Consider the following 19,340-nt stretch of genomic DNA (forward strand, 5'->3'; position numbering starts at 1 on the left):
TTTTGTTGGCCAATTACTGTAAGCAGGAGAGAAAGTGAGGTGCTCTTCTTTTTATAAATATGTCCATGGTGGATATGTGAGCAGAATTCACAGCTGCAGGGTACTGAAGGAGGAAGGAGGCGTACAAATGGCTGGCAAATTCGGAAGCACACAGGGCAAAGCTTCACTCTGCAAAGCAAGTGAAACCTTGCCACTAAAGAAAACAAGTGATGTTGAAGACGGAGAGACGCCTGAACCCTGCATCGAGATAGGAAGGGACGAGATCACACAGACTCTCCTAGGAAACAGTATAAAAAAAGAAAAAGAAAACAAAGTTGAATCTAAGAGTGTCAAAGGTACCCAATTAAACTTCCAGATGTGTGCTAAAGACCATTCCATTAATATTCTGCTCTAACTTTCTCGTAAATGTAGCTGTTAAATAACCAGTGGCTTCATATATAAAAAACAAACACTTTGCATCAACATAGATAAAAGAGCGATAGATACCCCCAAAAAGCCAGGGTCTTCCTACTCTGCCTTAATAATTCAAACATCTATGGTGCTAACATGGCATCAACTGATCTGTCATCTTTACGCATTTATTTTCTTCAAATTGACTGGTGGCAGCTTTGTGATAATTACATGGACGGGAGATGAAGAGACGATCGGAACATCTGGTGCGGTTACAGACGGCTTTAGCTTTTAGCTTTGAAGCATCTGAAACAGTGACGAGCAAATAAGAAGTAGCACGACAAGACAGTTGGTTGTCTGTGTGCTTTCCACATGTGACTAAAGTTTATGCAAACTGTCAAATCTCATCTTGCGACTTGATGCTCTGTTGTGCTACTCATTTGACTGGGAGTGAAACAGACAGCTCTCTCTGTCTAAACGACAAATGGAGGTCAGGCACCTTTTGATTTCTCAGCTTGACAAAGAAACAGGTTTTTACGATTGTTTTATCTGTATGTAGTTAGTCATGAATGCCTTCAGTCTACAACAAGGTGGCTTCATTAATTAATCAAACACTGGCTTTTTATCTCAGGCGGAGGTTTTCCACGGTTGTTTCCTTCTCATTTATCCCTCCGACTCAGCCACCTAGATGTGATATTTATGCCTTTGAGTCACACTGTGCAGTGAGAATTTCAGCCAATAATGGCACCCACCTGCAGTGAAGATGAATATGTAAATTTGAAAAGTAGGTCAGAGATCAAATTTCATCAGGTAAAATCACTGCTGAAATATCCTTTCGCCAAGCAGGGCTTTCCAGCCAATCTCATTCCCGCATCACCCTCTGGATGACTGCCATCATCCAGGTTTAGCTCATGAAAGTATCCAGTCGTCATTCATTCATCACCGGAAGTATAAAGACAAGAGACAAAGGCAGGCCAGGCATTTAATTAACACTGTTTGATCAATGTAGTCTTTTGAGTCTCAGAGAAATTCAAACAGAGGTTACACGTACTGGACTTAACACTAGGAAATAGCTGCACAATGACAACACCACAGACCCACTGCCTCCAGCTCATCATATCATAGAAAGCCAAATGGCAGGCTTAGTGTTATGGAAGGCCTGGTGTTATTAAAACTCCAAACATGCTAGAGCTTAATTTTGTTTTCATTACTTTGGTTTGCTTATTTTAATTAGTGGCCTTAATCTGCAATTAGCCCAGAGGTCAACTATACTCTCCGCTTGAAAAAAAAAAAAAAGGAATTGTTTTGAAAGCAGAGAGAAATTGTTTGGACATGTATTTAATTAGACTGTTAACCCATGAAATATCAGTGTCACTCAATCCTTTGCTGTCTTATTAGAACGATAAAAGACAAATAGTGCAGGCATGACTGATTGATGTTCATGACTTAATTTAATTTAACTGCTATTAAAACGAGGGATACTCTTAGAGGATCAAAGCTGATACTCTGATAGGGTCAAACTACAACACGATAGCCTATTACATATCTGAACAACAACATCCACAAAAATGAATATTTATATCAAACAAGAATTACTGCCTTGCTGTTGTATGCTGCAAATCAGTCAAGTTGCACTTACAGTGTACATCTGTGTCTATGAAAAGATGGATGCAAATGTCTCCTCTGTTTCTGAGATATGGCGCTGAATAATGGCCAGAAAAGTGTTTTTGCAGAACATTATGATGTCACAGCTGATCTTTGATCTTTGAGATATAAAATGCCATCACTTCATCATCATACTTAAAAACATTTTTGTGAAATTTTGTCCTAATTAGTGTATGAATTCTTGAGTTATGACCAAACGTGTTTTGTGGGGTCACAGTGGCCTATGACCACCAAATTATAATCAGTTCATTGATTAGTCCAGGTGGTTGCTTTTGCAAAATTTGAGAATCCCCTCAAGGTCTTTTTGAGATCTTGTTCACAAGACTGAGATGGACACAAGGTCAAAACTACCTTGACCTTTGACCACCAAATTCTAATAAGTCCATATGAGTCCATGTGAACATTTTTGCCATGTTTATAGGAATTACCTTCAAGGCATTGTTGAGATACCGTGTTCAGGAGAATGGGACAGACAGAGGGATGAAAGGAAAAATGGACAACCCAAAAACATAACGCCAGCGGGCAAAAAAATAGACTGTCCTTTTTTTCCCTCATAATCCTTGAGGTAACTTAAAAAGGTTATTTACCAAAAAAAAAAAATCCTTCAGATGGCACATTTCAATGCATAAAAGTGACACCTGCAGAGTTTCCCAGGAGAACCTTTATGAAGTTCAGTGGCTGATTTTGTCAGCCGATTGAAACAGCTGTACGAACATGTGCCCATTCAGTGTGATATTTTTAACAACGTTCATTTCTTGCTTCTTGCTATGTAATTATCCTCTCTTGTTTGAGTTTCTGTGTCAGCTAACATCTTTATCTTCATTTAGTATTTGGCATACTGAGCCCTCATCAATACCCCACGCTCCTGGGCGCTTGGTGAATATAGCTTGATGTGTGATAGTAGAGCATGAATGATACAGTGGATTGGGATATGGTCCAAATGCTCTCCTTTTCCTTCACAGAGGGAGAACTGCATCGGGGTGGAGAGGAGGCAGTGAAGAGTGGCCACCAGCTGGCTCTGGCTCTGCCTGCTGTGGCCATATCAGCCGCTCCAATGGACAACTTTAATTCATTTATTCTGCCCCTTATCTTTGTAAATGAGCACATGTCACAAGTCTCCATGTAGGCAGGATGAGGCAACTTTCATGGAGAATACAAGGGTAACAAAACATACTTACAAAATGTTTTGAGAGGTGAAACACTGACTATTAAAAGCTACATGACACAAGCCACTGAAGTTAAGAACAGTTACGTCTCACTGCCATTTGAAGGTCTTGACAACCAAAGTTGCTTGGTGCTGCTTTAATGTCAGCGACAAGTTTTGTTTATGCAGGTCTCATAGCTGCGAAGCACTTCAAATGCTATACAGCTGCAATAAAACACAGGACCTTTCATGTGTAAGGTGCTTGTGAGGACAGAAAAGTCTGACTATGGAATTTTCATGTTGGCCATAACTCAAAGAGGACGTCAAGAATGATGAAACATTTATGAATTAAGTGAGAGGGAGCTCTGGATTTCACACTCTGTGGAGACACAGGCTTCTAAACTAATTACTGCAGACAGATTTGAAAAAATAATTTTCAGAAAGACATGGTATGTGTGAGAGATGCTACATGAAGAGATCTCATGTCCACTGGAGATACCTTTCAAGTGTTTGCCTGATATCGTCTTTACTGGTACTGATTTACATACTACTTTATGGCTTATGATATTTCTCCTACTCCTCGGGTTCATGAAACACTTTTGAAACAAATTGGACTATTTCAAATGTTTTGTCATAGATATTGCAACAAACTGTTTGACTTGGTTAGAAACTTTGGACATAATGGTTTTTAATGGACATTGAGTTTATATTCAATCAGGATCCTGCTGCTGCTTTTGTTATAAAAAGATATAGAATCACAGTCTTGAAGTTGTATGCCTCTGCAGACCATTCAAGGTGGAGTTACAGTAGGGATGCACATATTAGATATTTTGCTAATATCTAATATTACTGAGTTTTAGTGGACGTTTTTGCCAAATTTAAGTAAATTTCCTCCAGACGTTCGGTATATATCATGTTCACAAGAATGGGAGGAATCTATGTATGTACAGACAGAGGGATAGACAAAAATAATACAAAAGCATAAAGCCTCTGACCATGGCTATTCCCAGAATGGAGCAATGAATAGTTTATATATTCTATATTACAATCCATAGTATTTTCATAAAGGCCAGTGATGTGTTACAATTAAGAGATACTGAACCTCAATTTTTCAGTCCAGAGGGCAGAAGTTTTTAGCCTATACAGTTACCTCCTTTGTATAATAGACATTTTCAGCAGCCAAATCGCTGCTATACCTAAAGGATTATGTAAAATATTATATTAAACAGACTCCATAAACAGTTTCCATAAGCCAATTTAGAACGTACCATTGAAAATTATTAAAGGAGTCTACAAAAGATATCCGCACAATGCTGCTCTGCGGTACACGTCAATAATAAAGAATGAGTAACTGGTCAATGACAGGAACAGCTCTGTAGCTCTGTCAGCCTCAGATAACTCTGGGCAGCGTGCAAATACTGCCTTAACACTTGACAAACTACAGCATACTCCCACCCAAAGTGCCGCTCCGGTGCTCAAGCTGTGGTGACTTTCCCTGACAGCAAAGGAAAGACTTCCTAATCAATTCACTCAGTTTGGATACTAAACCCACATAACCCTGCTGTCTGGCTTTAAAATATGGTGTCTGACTATGACATGCCTTATCAATCATTGTGAATATCTCCCTTGTTCTGTTGAATAAAAACACTCCCAGTTGTCAAAGCACTTTTTATCCTTGAACCCATGTCTCAGTGGAGCTATAAATAACTGGCATCTAAAACTCCACTCAGACCCAGCTCATTAGAGGCAGGCATTACACAGAAATAATGGCCACAAACTTGGTTTTATAATGAATCCAGAATGAAAGCTGTCTTAACTCAGAGAGGTGGAAATACAGCGAGAGTATTATTGGACTCAAAGTCCAAAAAAATATAGTTAAATCGTCAATACTTTGTACGAAATAAAATAGCTCTATTTCCTAAAATTTGCACGATTAGCTTTCAGGATATGACTCAGTAACTGGACCAGGAGGGAGTGTTTTTTTCTTTCACTCTTCCTCTACCCTCTGTCTCTCTAGCCGACTGCCTGATAAGCATTGCCAAAAGAGAGATTTAGCACAGGGCATCTATGCAGAAACCTCCATGAATAACAGTAAAGTAAAGGAGCACTTTTAAAAGGAGAGGGAATGGCAATAATTGTCAAGCACCCATTCCTGCTCATACTTACGAGTGGTGATTTCCATGTGACCACGACAGCTAAAGCCCAGTATCATTCATTAATGCCCTGGCTCCTCATTACTGTCCCCTCACTCTTTTGAAAGACTCATTACCTGCATAATGGAATAGTGCTTAGAACAGTCAGACCTTTCCTTAGTGTGAATTAATCACCTACATGCACAGACAAAAAGGGAATTCTCACATTAAATATTAAGAAACTTCAAGCTCCAGCTTTCTACTTTTTCAAACTTCTGGAAGGTGTACTTTCTTGAAGTGCACCGTCAGGGACATGACACTAGTATCATTGAAGACTGCCCCGGTGTCTTTCATGTGTCTGCGAGGCTAGCGTGGAAAAAAGAAGGGAAGCAAGGAGGAAGAAAGAGATATACTTACAGTTGACTGTGACTTTTACTGCTTTGGTGTCAGGAGAGGCGATGTCATTTAAAGCGCTGCATTCGTAGTCTCCAGCCTGGTCCCTTGTGATGCCGGTGATGTTAAGATATTCTCCACTGTCATACTTCCTGGCTGGAAATAGAAAAATGGAGGCAAAGACCTTACACGGTGTCTTTAAAGAATACAAACAAAGCACACACACACACACACACACACACACACATATATATAGCTCTAGGCTTTTTGTAGCCTATGGTGTGTGGAAAGTCTTCATTTGGAATAAACAGCTTTCAAATTTAAGCCTGAGTAGAAGGTGCACTGCGATTAAGTATTGTACTGAACTCCTGATTACCTTCCTAGCATTCTAAAATAGCAGAGGATTAGCGGAGCATTGATCCATTCACATTGATATGGTGGCAGGAAATTAAATAATGGTGTATTCCCAGTCATCCACTCATCATTTGCTCAACTCCACACTGTGCTGTTAGAGATACTTCCTGGAAGACAGACAGATTCAATGGCTCAATGCACATGTCAGTGCTTTATAGTTAGCTAACAGGGCCAAAGGCAGTAGCAGCAAAGCACCATGACTGGCATATTAGCCAGGGCGTAGTGCACCTAAGAAGCTGCAGGGAGCACAGATCGACACAAACATGTCCACTCCAATCAATAAAGAATCAGTAAAATACTTTAGTACAGTTAATACTGCAGTGAATTACTAGATTGTTTTAAAAAATGTTTTATGTATTTTTAATGGGAGAAAAAAGAATGATAATTGGAAAGGTGCAATAATCAGATACAGCGTGGTGTCCAGCATGATAATAATCAGGGGAAAAAATATATAAGACGTTATTTTAAGTACAGTCTTAGTAATGACAGCCAACAGGCCATCTACAAATTGTCACATACCATGTATTTGGCATCTGTATATATAATTGATGTTACATAATTGACAGACAGACAGGCGGATGGACAGATAGACAAACAGGTCAATAGATAGCTCAATAGCTAGATAGCTAGATAGATAGATACACTTGCAGTTGCAATTTCCTTTTTCTTTCTTTTCGTTTTTCTTTCTAAGAACTGTTATTGACAGCATACACAAACACTTGCACTTTGGAACTTTTCTTTAAAGCTACTGCAAACGGCTTGACATTGTAAAAATGCAAATATAATATCAAAGAAGAGTATCTCATTAAGCTTCCACCAAAATATGAGTTCAAATATTTTCATTACAATCCAAAATCCAGTTTAAAAAACAAAACAAAAAAATTAATTTGGCTAATCACACCATTTCTTAGGATGGTGGGGGAATGATCAGATCACAATTGCCTCTTAACAAGTACTGTTGACAATTTGTTTTTCTTTTATTCACTAGCATCAAATTGTTTTGCTGCCATGGAATAAACTACCAAATCCATCAAATGGTAACCAGACTATCTGGCAAACTAGGTAAGGCCTTCCAAATCTTTTTTTTTTTTTTTTTTTTTTCAGAATATAACTTTGTTTTAGCATTTTCTTTATACTGTCATAAAATGGCTGGCATTAGCTTTTCTATTTAAAACGTTTGAGCTTATTATCAACCAACCCAGTAGTCTGATAGCTATCTTAGCTACTCTGCCATCTTGCAGACTGAGGTAGACCATCCGTAATTCTGTTTTTATTAAGTGATACCTCCTGGACTAAGAAGCTGTGTGTTTTAGCCACAGACTGTAAAGATAGTGGACATAGCTACCATGATGTCACCCATTGCATTGTGGACTCCTGTTTTGAAGCCTCTAGTCTGGTATTTCAGCCAGTTGCCATCTTGGCCTGAAGGGACCGTATTTGGGCGAGGAGCTTGCACTATGGAGGAGCACTATTGGCAGACAGCCTGTCACTTATAACGGCCCCACTTCTCATGATGCATAACTTTAAGCCTTGATAAAATATAACACGTACAGCTGTCATGGATGTTGAAATTAGCTATAGAGACTGAAACTGTTTTTGTAACAGGCTGTGAACGTGTTTATTTCTGCTTTAAAGTTGGCCATTTTAAAATGGGTGTCTATGGGGGTTGACTGGCCTCTGGTGCCATCTTCAAGTGGTCATTTAAAGAACTCCAGCTTTTGGCACTTAATTTTTCAGCCGTGTGGTTATACCTTCCTGACTAACAAGCTGCATGTTTAAGCAACTTGTATCCACCTTTATGAAACGGTTAGCATTAGCTTTGTTATGCTACACTTTTGCACTTCTTATCAACTCTGTGACTGATATAGATTTTGGTGATATACCCCAGTCTGCAAGCTAGCTTAACATAGGAGCTTTCAAACCATGTGCAACATGCATGAGAGTTGTGACGCAGTTACTGTCAGTGCAGCTGTTTATCATATGGTGCATGCATCTAAATTTGATCGGCACACAATCAGCCACACCTAAGACTGATCTGCCAGTTACCAGTCATTGCTGATCAAGTTTAAAACATGCCAATTCCAGTCACCAGCTGATTGACTTATCTCTCATAGATACATAGAGAGACGGAAAGACAGAGAGAGAATACTAATAATGAAACCAATTTGACTGGGTGCGCTTGTACAAAACGGTTATAAGATCTCAGCAGGCAGCACTGTGTATGTGTATTAGCGAGACTGTGGCAGATTCTGCCCTGACCAGAATTAATTTCTAATCCAGTGGTGCTCAGTGTGAAATCTATTTATAAACAACTTTTCAGGGAGGTAATGGTGGTTTGGTTTGGAAGGTGTGTGGACGCGTTTGCAAGGCACAAGAATCAAACAGAGTGCACAATCAAGAAAAACTGAGCTCAACATACTGTTCAGAAAGCCGCAGAGACCCGACACTGACTCAGCAATAACTCATAAAAGAGAAGCCAGAATCAAGACAATCCATGCTTCATAAGTGGTCGACATTGTCATTCTGTGCTGCCAATCTCCCCTGCAAGTGTGCTGAATTCTTATATACTGCCACCTTCTTATTCTGCAACCCTGGTGGCTTTTTATCTACGAGCTACTATGTCAAAAAAAAAAAAAAATCCTTGAAACTCAAGGCATTGTCGATAATGAGTTTTCCTGTCTTTTCTCACACAACAATGGAGTCCAAGAGTCTTGGCAAAGATATTGGTGGCTACACAAACAACAGCAAAGAAAAGAAAAATGTTGATCCATAAACAAGCACCGGATGTGTCTGAAAAACAGAAGCGTTAATATGCCAAGAGAGCACAGGGACGGAGAAATAACACAAAGAGCTCTATTTTTGTGGCAGTGCATGGCTCATGGCTGGGCTTTGCACCAGTGAAGACTCATTTTTTTATAGCTTCATCCTGCTGATTAGGGTGGGGAGGGGTGGGTGGTGCAGAACAGAAAGTGTCAGTAAAGCGATCAAATGGTGCAGCAGTGCAACTCTGGTGTTTAAAATGACGGGGATTTATGCAGACTAGGTCAACGTGGTGCGATTTTGTCTAGGACTTTACCTGAGTCATGTGCACATAATCAGACAAACCTATGCTTTTTGTGAATAAAATGCTGGGAAATTTGTATTGATTTGCATTTTCTCAAGCAGGAAATAAGTATGAGGGGACTAGATTGACATATTACATGTATCTGTCAAAATCAGCCGTAAAGTCGGGTAGAACAGGCATCAGCTATCAAATGTAATTGGCTGTACTGAAGGGACAGTTTTTCATCACTAATCTAATTCAAAATAAATTAGTACACTGAAATGAAATTCAACTTAAACAGTTTGGTTGATGTGTGAGTACTTCATGCAGCTTCAGTGCAAGTAATTTCCTATGTGTTATCCCTGCAGAGACGTAGACCATCAGTAATATACCTAGAATTAAAGCTATGACAGATGCAGAGGGACTGGATATTATCTGTTTCACTGAATAAGTAGGTCTCCTGCTATGCTAGGCTACAGCAAAAACCAGCACCTCTATTGCTTGTGGAAGACATCACATCCTCTTAAAAACTGTGCAAAAGAACAGTTTTTAGAGGAGAATGTTTATCTTCATGGCCAGCTGTCTTTCTTGCAAAACTACTGCTTGGAAAATAAAAAATATAAAATGTAATCTCACTGTCTTTTGTGTTTGTGATAAGGAAATCTCTTTTGGTCTGACAACATTATGAAATAAAATGCTTGAAATGAAGGGATACAGTTTTGTTCAGTTAAAATCAAATAATTTCATTTATCATGTGTTATTTAACTGTTCATTAGATGCAATTTAAGCACCGAGTGCTCTCCACATTTTGACCTTCTGTATTAAAAAGCCCTGACAATGGCACACAGTGAGGCACAGCATCAGTTTTCTCTCCACATGGCACTGATAACTAATGCTTTTTTCATTGTGATTAAAACAGGCCGCATATTTATATCTCTAAAGTAGACATCTGTACCAACATCATCAGTATCGACATACTTTTACATTATGATGCAAGTAAATGGGAGTTAAATTCAGATCTCAACTGAGTAGGGTGGGTTGGTAAAAATCAAACATTAATAGTCAAGACTGATATCAGGCATAATACACCTAGTGATTCCCTGAAATATCCAACAGTTTTATAGCTTTACTTTGCACCTGTAGCCATGAAATTACCAAAATCTGTCTGCAGAACCAAATGATACAGAAATACTTTTGTACCAGCAGCTATTGCACTACTGAACAAAGCGAGCACAAGATGATGCACTTTAAGGTTTGGAGTGAGTGTATGTGAGTGTGTAGAAGCTCTTTGTCATGACGTTCTTAGAAAGGTCTTACACCTTGATAATATTTTGAAACTGGATGATACTTGTTTTAATGTCCTTTAAATGTCCTGTTCTGCTGTGCTGTCTTGTATTAGAAGCGTGAATCTGCCAATCTGCACAATAACTATTGGCCATGTGTATCTGTACCATGTGCCACTGACTGTGTGCTTAATGATGCAACATTGATTTATAGCAAGACAGCAGGTTGTGTTCATGTACAGCTCATATGTGTTTCAGAGGGACACTCACATCCACTGTACATGACAAAGCAAAAAGTCAGATATATTCATCTTAATGAATGTCTACATATTGCAAACACAGCTTTTATGGATTTTTGCAAGCCATTAGTGGTTCCACTGTGTCTGTGTTTACTGCATACAATGGTCGATGCTACAAATCATGCGTCTGTTGCTGTTGTCTTTTATTGTGAAGAACTTTGTGAAGACTGCTCTAGAAAAGTGCTATATAAATGCACTTTATTTACACAGTATGGATCATAAAAGAACTACAGACTTTCCCAGGACACCAGGACATTATGACTCAATGCCCTATGTATACCCCCCCCCCCGCACACAAACACACATACACGCAGTTAACATGGTTGACCTATACACCGCCCTCAATGCACAGCTCCAGTGTACTTGACTGTAATGGGGAATTATGATACGCAGGATGTGGAAATCCACTGTGGGCACTTGTGTCTTTTACTAGGGCAATGAAATCTAAAGCAGTGACCCATGAGGCCAAGTACGCCTGATGCTTCCAATGCCATTTACCAATTGGCTGAATCAAATGCAGTGGTTTCCACTGGAAAGCATTCGGGTCGGAAGTTGGTTGCATAGGGCACATGAAAGCAATCAATGTCCAAATACAATGAACATTAAATTAAAATGAAACTTACGTATAAAATTTTTGTTCTCTGAGATGGTGTAGTGGAATGGTATGATTCACAGGATAAGAACGGAGACAAGCTTTCTTCCCTTATGCCTAACAGTGCTGAATAGCCCCTTGGTCTATATTATTTTCATGAGCAACAGGAGCTTAGGTGCCACTGACTACAATTTTGAAAGGCACCAGTATTATTCCTAAGCCTCTGCTTTTGCACTCAGTTTGACCTTGAATTTAGGAGGTGATTCCACCTGCTAAGGAGAAACGAAAGTGCAATTTTCCTGGCTTTAGTTGAGAAAAGTGCACACAAAGACCTTTGCAAAATCAAAAACTCCTCTCATGTTGAGAGCAGTTTATCTGATTTTTAGGTGAGCACTTCACTTTGGTGTTTCACATACGTTTGAGTACATGTTAAAGTAAACAGGATAAACAATTTTAATGCAGTTTTTTAGGGTTGACTGGGGTTGGGTACCACTCAAATTTGAAGCAATATCCTTACACATAATTCGGTACCTGTTCCTGACTATATCTTTTTTTCTGTACTTATATTTTTCTGTAATAACAAAAATTTCATTTTTTAACCAAGTTGCAGAGGTGACCCACTAGACCAAAACGCAGTTCTGCTCCGCTGCTCTTTTCTAATTACACACAGAGCTAATCTTCTGTCTCTGTCTGTTTGCGTGTGTGTGTGTGTGCATGTATGTCTGCTCATCTAGCAGTGACACTGGGCTAATACTAAAATAAAAAATAGAAAAAAAAAATTAGACAAGACGTTGAGACTATCACGGCAGATCGACACAAGCTGGGAAGTCCAGCAGCAAAGCTCAGCGGTCGGCTTCCCCCCTTAAGAGTGTTAACCTGGCGCACTCTGTGGAGCTTCGCTGCCGGACATGAAGTGCTCTGTATTGAAATCTGACATCTATGGATTTAACGTGAATCGGTTATCAGTAGGACCACTATAATTTGGTTTCTACCCTTACCCAGCCCTTGTTAAGACAAAGTCTGTAAAGGGTTAAAACACACACACACACACACACACACACACACACACACACACACACACACACGCGCACACACACACACACACACACACACACACACACTATTTCCTTTTATTTAATGTCTTTAGCCATCAGAAAACATTTATGGTTTAAGTGAGTGCAGATACATTTATGGAGCATTTAAGTTTTTAACTATTTCTTCTGACAAAGCCTCTGAAGTCTTTGAGCTTTTATCTCAAATGGGAAATAATCAAACCAGAAATGTTATTCTTGATAACAACTTAAGACTTCACTCTACTGGGCTTACAGTATCTGTTTCACCTAATACTGCCTGATTTGATTTGGTCTGAAGCTGTTTTCTTCAAGGCAGTCAGACTGATGCCACCCCGCCTGATTGCCAGTCGTATGGCACCAGAGGCCAGACGATCTTTTATTCTTCTGTGGCTTTAAAGCCTTTTAGTCCAAAGAATCATGCCATCTGAGACCTAATTACCACAATCTTTTATTTAATTTTCTTTTAATATATCATTTTGGTTTTGTGACAACAAGACATAAAATATGTATTCTGCTAACGCTGCAAAGTGGCAAAAAATATTAGAATGCCAACTAAGGCTCAAGAATCAATAGAGGGAAATGAAAGTGAGTTCTAAAATGCCACTAACAAGTGTAGCTTTCATGATATGAGAGTGGGTGCAAAATGGGTGGCCTATGCTTGGTTGACCGTATGATGTAAAACGGCATCAGTGGCTGACTATTTGGAGCCTCCAGCTAACTGGCATGGAAATGAAAACCCAGCAAATGACACTATATAAATACAACTGACAAAGTGAGTTCTGTATCACTGAACATTGAGGATGCAAAACAGATAAAAGATGCACTGAAGATGTGGGTAATGAAAATGAATGGGGATCATTCACAGCAGGAATGATGCATAATGTCAGTCTATATCCAGTTCAAACAGCAGGGCAATTTAACTGTCTGTGTCTTAATTATGGCAACTGACAACAAGGATTCAAACCATGCAAATGCTAAGATACACCATCCTTTTTTAACATACAAAAATACCTTTTCACTTGTCATAGCAGGTGAAGCACAGGCGTAATTAATTCAATTAATCAACCAATTTATGATGGCTCAGTTGTTACAAGGTAAGCCATGCCAGGAAGCCTGCATACACAAACCAGTGCCTTAGAATTGGCATTTCCAAATAGTCTGCAGCCATTATTAATGTTATCAGTCCTTCCGTGGTTTTTCCTGCTCGTCAAAAATTCTGCTGGCACTACCATCAGGAACAGGTGTGAGTAATAATGACTCCCACATTCAACAGTACCCTTTAGTGATATCCACAGGTGGCATGTAGGCACCCAATTAGACTGATGGAGCTAAATGTTACAGCTTGCAAATGCTCACGAAGAGATCTGTGGAGCGTTGTGCTGATGATTCAGCTTGGAAATACCTTCAAATGACATCTTAGATGTGGTCAAACATTAATCAAACCTCCAAGATGAGTTAAACTGAATGAAGTATGGTGGAAGATATAACATCATCACCATGACTGTATCAGTTTCATCAATATTTTTATTGTGCTCTTACATCCCACACTTCTGTTCTTAATGTTGTTTTTGGGGCACTCTGCTTTTTCTGAGCGGTGTGAATGAATGTTCCTTCCTCGCTGTTGCTGGCTGCAAGATTAAAAAAAAAAAAGAAGCTTTAGCTAAATCTTATAATCTAACAAATTTGCTGTTATTCATGTCAGAAAAAAAGCCCTCTAGAAATGCTGATGATAATAATAATAATAATTATTATAATATGATATAATATATATATCACACCGTGAATGTCTTCACTTATGATTGCTAATACAACCAATCCCACTTATGCGTGCAGTTAGGTTGAAGAGGTGAATGATTGACTATTACGACCATTACCATTACTGTCTACCCACTATGGAGAGACCCTCTGCTCACCCTCTGTTTTTTGGTTCTTTGCTGGTACATTTTCGCACCACAGACAAATTATGTTACTAAGCTCTAATAAAGACATCCACAGACATTCACTGCATTAAGTAAATAATTGATCAAATTTTGTTGGATACAAAAAAATGGCAAATGGAGGCCAAATGAACTGACTGTACTACTTTGGAATCTCAGGGGGAAAAATTAGTTTGCTGTTAATTGAAAAGATTTACAAAAACCAATTGTGAGATTAAATGGGGACCAGTGGAGTGCAAGACAAACTGTTGAATGAAAAATCAAAATATGTATTTATAAATGTGTAATTTCTTGACTGAATTCTTGGAATTGTCAATGTTAATTATACATTCATTGCAAGGAAAAATATTATTTGACAATGACAAGTGCTGTCCTGCAATGTAGTGGAAAAAAATTGAATTATGAGTGAACTTGTGAATTTGAGTTTATTTTTACTTATCGAGCTCATGACAGCCAACCATTGTAAAAATGCAACAAAGTGATAGGATATTATTTTTTGCCCACATCTAAACTGAAATATAAGTATAGACTTATTTCCTAAGCAGATATCTTCTATCGTCCTTTGTTTGAACAAATACATAAATACTGATAATTCTAAAACACATGGACAAATTTCCACTTGAAAAAAAAATCTAATTAGGCTGCAGTCTTTCTTGATAAATGAAAGCCAATATTTTTAGTTGCATCATCCTGCCCAGGCTGCAAATGGTATTCTTATCGATTACAGCAGGAAGGGGGCTTTGCAAAGGTCATAGGAGCCATTAAACAAGAATCCCATCCTTGCTATATACTTTGAAGAACATTACATGTCGAGTGCTCAACCTTGACATTACAGGAAAACAATAACGGAGAGAGCATTATGTATGCTGGAAAAATACAGAGAATACAAGATGTAACAAAATAACCTCCAATGTTGGTGTTAGTAATGTCAAACCACCTAGAGACCTAACATGAGTTGTCTGTGAGTGCATGCTGAGAGATATTTGAGAGACTGACAGAGGCCCTTCTCACCTGAGGGAGATGTCACTCCAAGCAAATTAAAGAAATCATAGCGAGGTTAATTTCACATTCAGCGCCAATGCTTGCTAAGTCCCGTTGCAGTAAGCAATTTCCCACATTGTGTAGGGGAGCTGTGAGTACACTTCCTTCAGGGCTGCAATAAGCAGATAGGGCAGGCATCGCTGAAGAATCCATTATAGCATAGAGCAGCATTTTCTACATCAATTTATCCTTTTAACTTCTGAAAATGGAGAACAACCCACGCTGCTACATTGTGTGCTGTTGCCTTCTGGCCCCAACTCAAGGTGTGGGCCCGAACTAGGGGTAGAATCACACGATGTGCAGGGCCTGTCTGAAAAACAGGCTGTTAGTCAGCCTTGATACATAACCCCTACCCTGCTCCCTGGCTGTCAATCTGAGGTCGCTAAAATCCAGAGAGTGGAACTGGGCAGAAGGAGCCTTGAGTCATGTCTGATTGCATGTGCTACCACCTCAGTGACCCGTTGAATTACCTCGCAGTTACTTTCTGTGCTGACATACTTAGCCAAATGCACTGTATGCAGGAAAACACAATTTCAGGCGCTGGACATAGCTGGGCTGAGAGATCTATGTGACTCTGGGATGAGAAAAATAGCTTAGGCAAGGCTGAGAGTATCGCCCGTCATTCAGCAAAGGCATACAGAGTAAAAAGCTTGAGCAGTGTAACTGAGGACACTATTTCATCAACATGTTTTATCATTTTTGTATATTACAATTGATGCATTAATATGTTTGTTGATTCCAGTCCAAACATACAATGTAAACATTATTGAGATAATTATTTATCTATTTGACTGTGTGGTATATTTACCAAATAAGCCAGGACAGAAGAAATCTGACTGATCGAATATAGACTGTGGCTATATGCCTGCCACTGGCCAACTATTTCAGCTGGCATTCTCCTCCCCTGCCACTATTTGCATTGTACGGTTTTGTAGGGGCACTGTTGCTGCACCCTAGGCTTAGCACCATCCAAGACAACTGTGATAGGTTAAGAGCAATACAAACAACCCAAAGTGTTTTTCCCGCTACAGCAGAATGATCATGGGTGCTTCTAGATGTTTCTCTATCGCTGTCACAGCTGTGTGGAGAAACGTCTGGCTATGGAAGACAAGGATAGAAGTTGTGAATTAGAACTAGATAAAATAACAGGCAGGCCACAAGTGTTTGGGTCCGTCTGCTGTACTCATATCAATGCATGCCTATGCTCATGCTCTCTCTCTCCTACCTGAAATCAGTGAATTTGTCAAGTCATGTGGCCAACTGCAGTTTGTTTTTTCGCAATGGTTGTGTCCAAAAAAAAAAAAAAAAGGATCATTCCATTTCGTTATGAAACAGCCCCAAAGCAACACTAAATACAATGTTTATTTTTGTTATCTTAATAAGAATATTTGAATATTTGTGTTCAAAATGAAATTTGGTTATCACTGCTTATATTTACAATGATTATTGCTATTGTTGCTCTTGTTGCCCCCCCCAAGCAGCTGGACCCCAGAAAGCTTTCTCCTTTGCCTATAGGCAGCCCTTAACGTACTGTTAGATAGCAAATTTAAATACATTTGACTTTATCATTAAACTAGGACATAATGTAATGTGTAACAACTGAGCAAACACTTGACTCCATACCATAGCTCAACTGTGCTCACTGTTTAATTAACTGTCTAGGCCGCCACAGTGCGCGGTACTGAATCAATCTGTCGAGCTTAGCTAAAGCATTATTACTTAACACGCTGCAATACATGTGTGAATATAAGAACAGAAAACAGAAGGTGTATATCTCACATTGCATGTATTCAAAATGAATGGCTTTTACAAGATCTGATGAATTACAATGAGAATGGAACAAAACCATTGCATATATATCCGTTGATACATATCTACAAAGTCAGCTATATCATGATCCAATTCAGAGAAATATGATAGAGTCAACAAACATTATCACTGACCTTTTACAGCATACTTTCTGCCCTTAGTAAGCACTGTTTTCACTCATGATCACTGAAAAAAAATTGAGGAACAATGCAGAGCAAAGATTACAACTAAAAACTAAAAGGACTTATTTTTTAAAAGCCCTGTGATTAGTAGACCACCAGCTCTAACTGCTGAGACACAGCTGCCCAGATTAATCACTAATGGAAATATTCAGTTGTAGCTCTGAAGTCCTGTGATGTTCAAGGGTCAAACACTTTAAAACATTCTTTTATTTTAATATAGAGGAAACTTCTAAAATATAGAAAAAATAATTGAAGTTGCTCTCTAGATGGAAATCATCCTTGGTTGAGTGGTAGTGACTCAGTGTCACAATTTAGGGTTTTTGGGTTGATTTTTTAAAGGGGGTCTACTATTCGTCAAATTACCAACAGTCCTATGAAGCATGTGCCTATTGAGCACCTCTTTAGTTTGCAATACCCAGCTCAACAGCTGAATGGGAAAGTAGACACGTGGTTCTGTTGAGATCTGAAAATTAAAATGCAGAGTCTATCTCTTTATCTTTCACCTCCCATCGTGTTTAAAGCATGCTCAAGTGTCAGCCCTTGAACTGTGCGTCAGTTCATTGCAAACTATGAGAAAAGGAACCTAGTGCTGAATGAGAGATCCCTGGTGAACAGACCGCCAGAAACTTACTTAGCATCTCTTAAAGAGCTGCCAAATTCCAATGCCACGTGGCGCGCACAACTCAAGGTATATAGCAGTGATATGAAGTCAAGTTTGAATAATTCATCACAGCGTTCACACTGAAACTGACTGAGCTACTGTTCTTATGCACTTGCTGTTGCCACTTAGTTCAGGACCAAGCAAGTTGTGTTGGATCCAGCTCTGAGTAGGCTACACATACTGTAGTGAGTTGTCAGTGTTGAGGATGCTGCTGTCTGTTACCTGGGGGGATGTTTGGGGAAGATGTGCTCTTAAATGAAAAGGCAAAAATACCATACAGTATGTAGTTGATATATGTACAGTAGCTGCTTGGGAAGAGAGAGAGAAAAATGTGTCCCAGCTGAGTCCTATCACAGGAAACAATCAAATATGTATTCTAGTATTCTAGTCAGCCTTTTCAAAGGTCACACTTCTATCCCATGGATTCAAATCTCAATTGAAAAAGCTTATCAAAGCAATTTTGCCCAGCCATCCGCCCAACCAGACCGGACTGAAACAGACTATGTTAAAGGCTATTTCACCCCTCCTCCCTATGACCTATGAAATAGTGGTGAGGAACCACAGCACAGTACTCCATGCGTAAGCAATACCCTAAAAGGCTGACATGTCACCCAAGCTATTGTGGGCTTTAGTAGTAAAGTAATGTCAAGAGCTGAATTAATAATGACCAATTGGCTTTTGGCAGTATTACCACAGTATTTTCCCAAATGGTATTTCTACCTTAAATTCAGCTTCTATTTAACTATACAAGTTGTTTGAGCACATCAAAATCCTTGGGGACAAGCTGTGGGGTCTGAAATGATCTCACTGATTCACACAAACTTGGCAGCTTCCCATTAATTATTTTCAACTGGTGACCGAGCTGCAGCACTGGAGCAGTCGGGGGTAGAATCATTGCTCAAGGGCACAACAACAGTGTTTAATAAGGGAGGGCATGAGACATTCACTTTGCACACCCAGATTTCACCAGCTGATAAGGGGACTTGAGCAGGCTTTCCACTCTTGGGCGACCTTATCATGCAGCAATCATCCCCAAACTCCTGAGGACTTTGCTGTCAAGCACAATTTTTACACGGGTAATTAAACCAAAACAGCAACGATTCTTCAAGAACATTAAGCTATATACATATGCTGGCACCACTTCTTAGTTGCATGTCAACAACGATGATCTGTGTGTTACAAGTACTTGCTTCAGTTTGCATCCCTCTAATTGAAGTCTATGCATTGACTTTATATGCACACATACTGAGCCAAATTATCGTCTCAATAAACAGTTTACGGC

At 39.3% G+C, this 19,340-nt stretch overlaps 1 protein-coding gene across 2 annotated transcripts in view; it reads right to left on the reverse strand.

The window, feature by feature from the left end:
- negr1 (neuronal growth regulator 1) overlaps window positions 1-19,340 on the reverse strand; it is a 160,449-nt gene that overhangs the window by 57,564 nt on the left and 83,545 nt on the right. For both annotated transcript variants that reach the window (XM_042483650.2, XM_042483651.2), the window contains exon 4: window positions 5,749-5,880. In XM_042483650.2, the coding sequence (XP_042339584.1) occupies window positions 5,749-5,880 (132 nt within the window). The remainder of the gene's footprint in view (window positions 1-5,748; window positions 5,881-19,340) is intronic.

Source organism: Plectropomus leopardus, chromosome 5 (genome assembly GCF_026936395.1).
Source record: "Plectropomus leopardus strain MGB_pleo_1.0 chromosome 5, ASM2693639v1, whole genome shotgun sequence".
Classification (NCBI taxonomy): Eukaryota; Metazoa; Chordata; class Actinopteri; order Perciformes; family Serranidae; genus Plectropomus; species Plectropomus leopardus.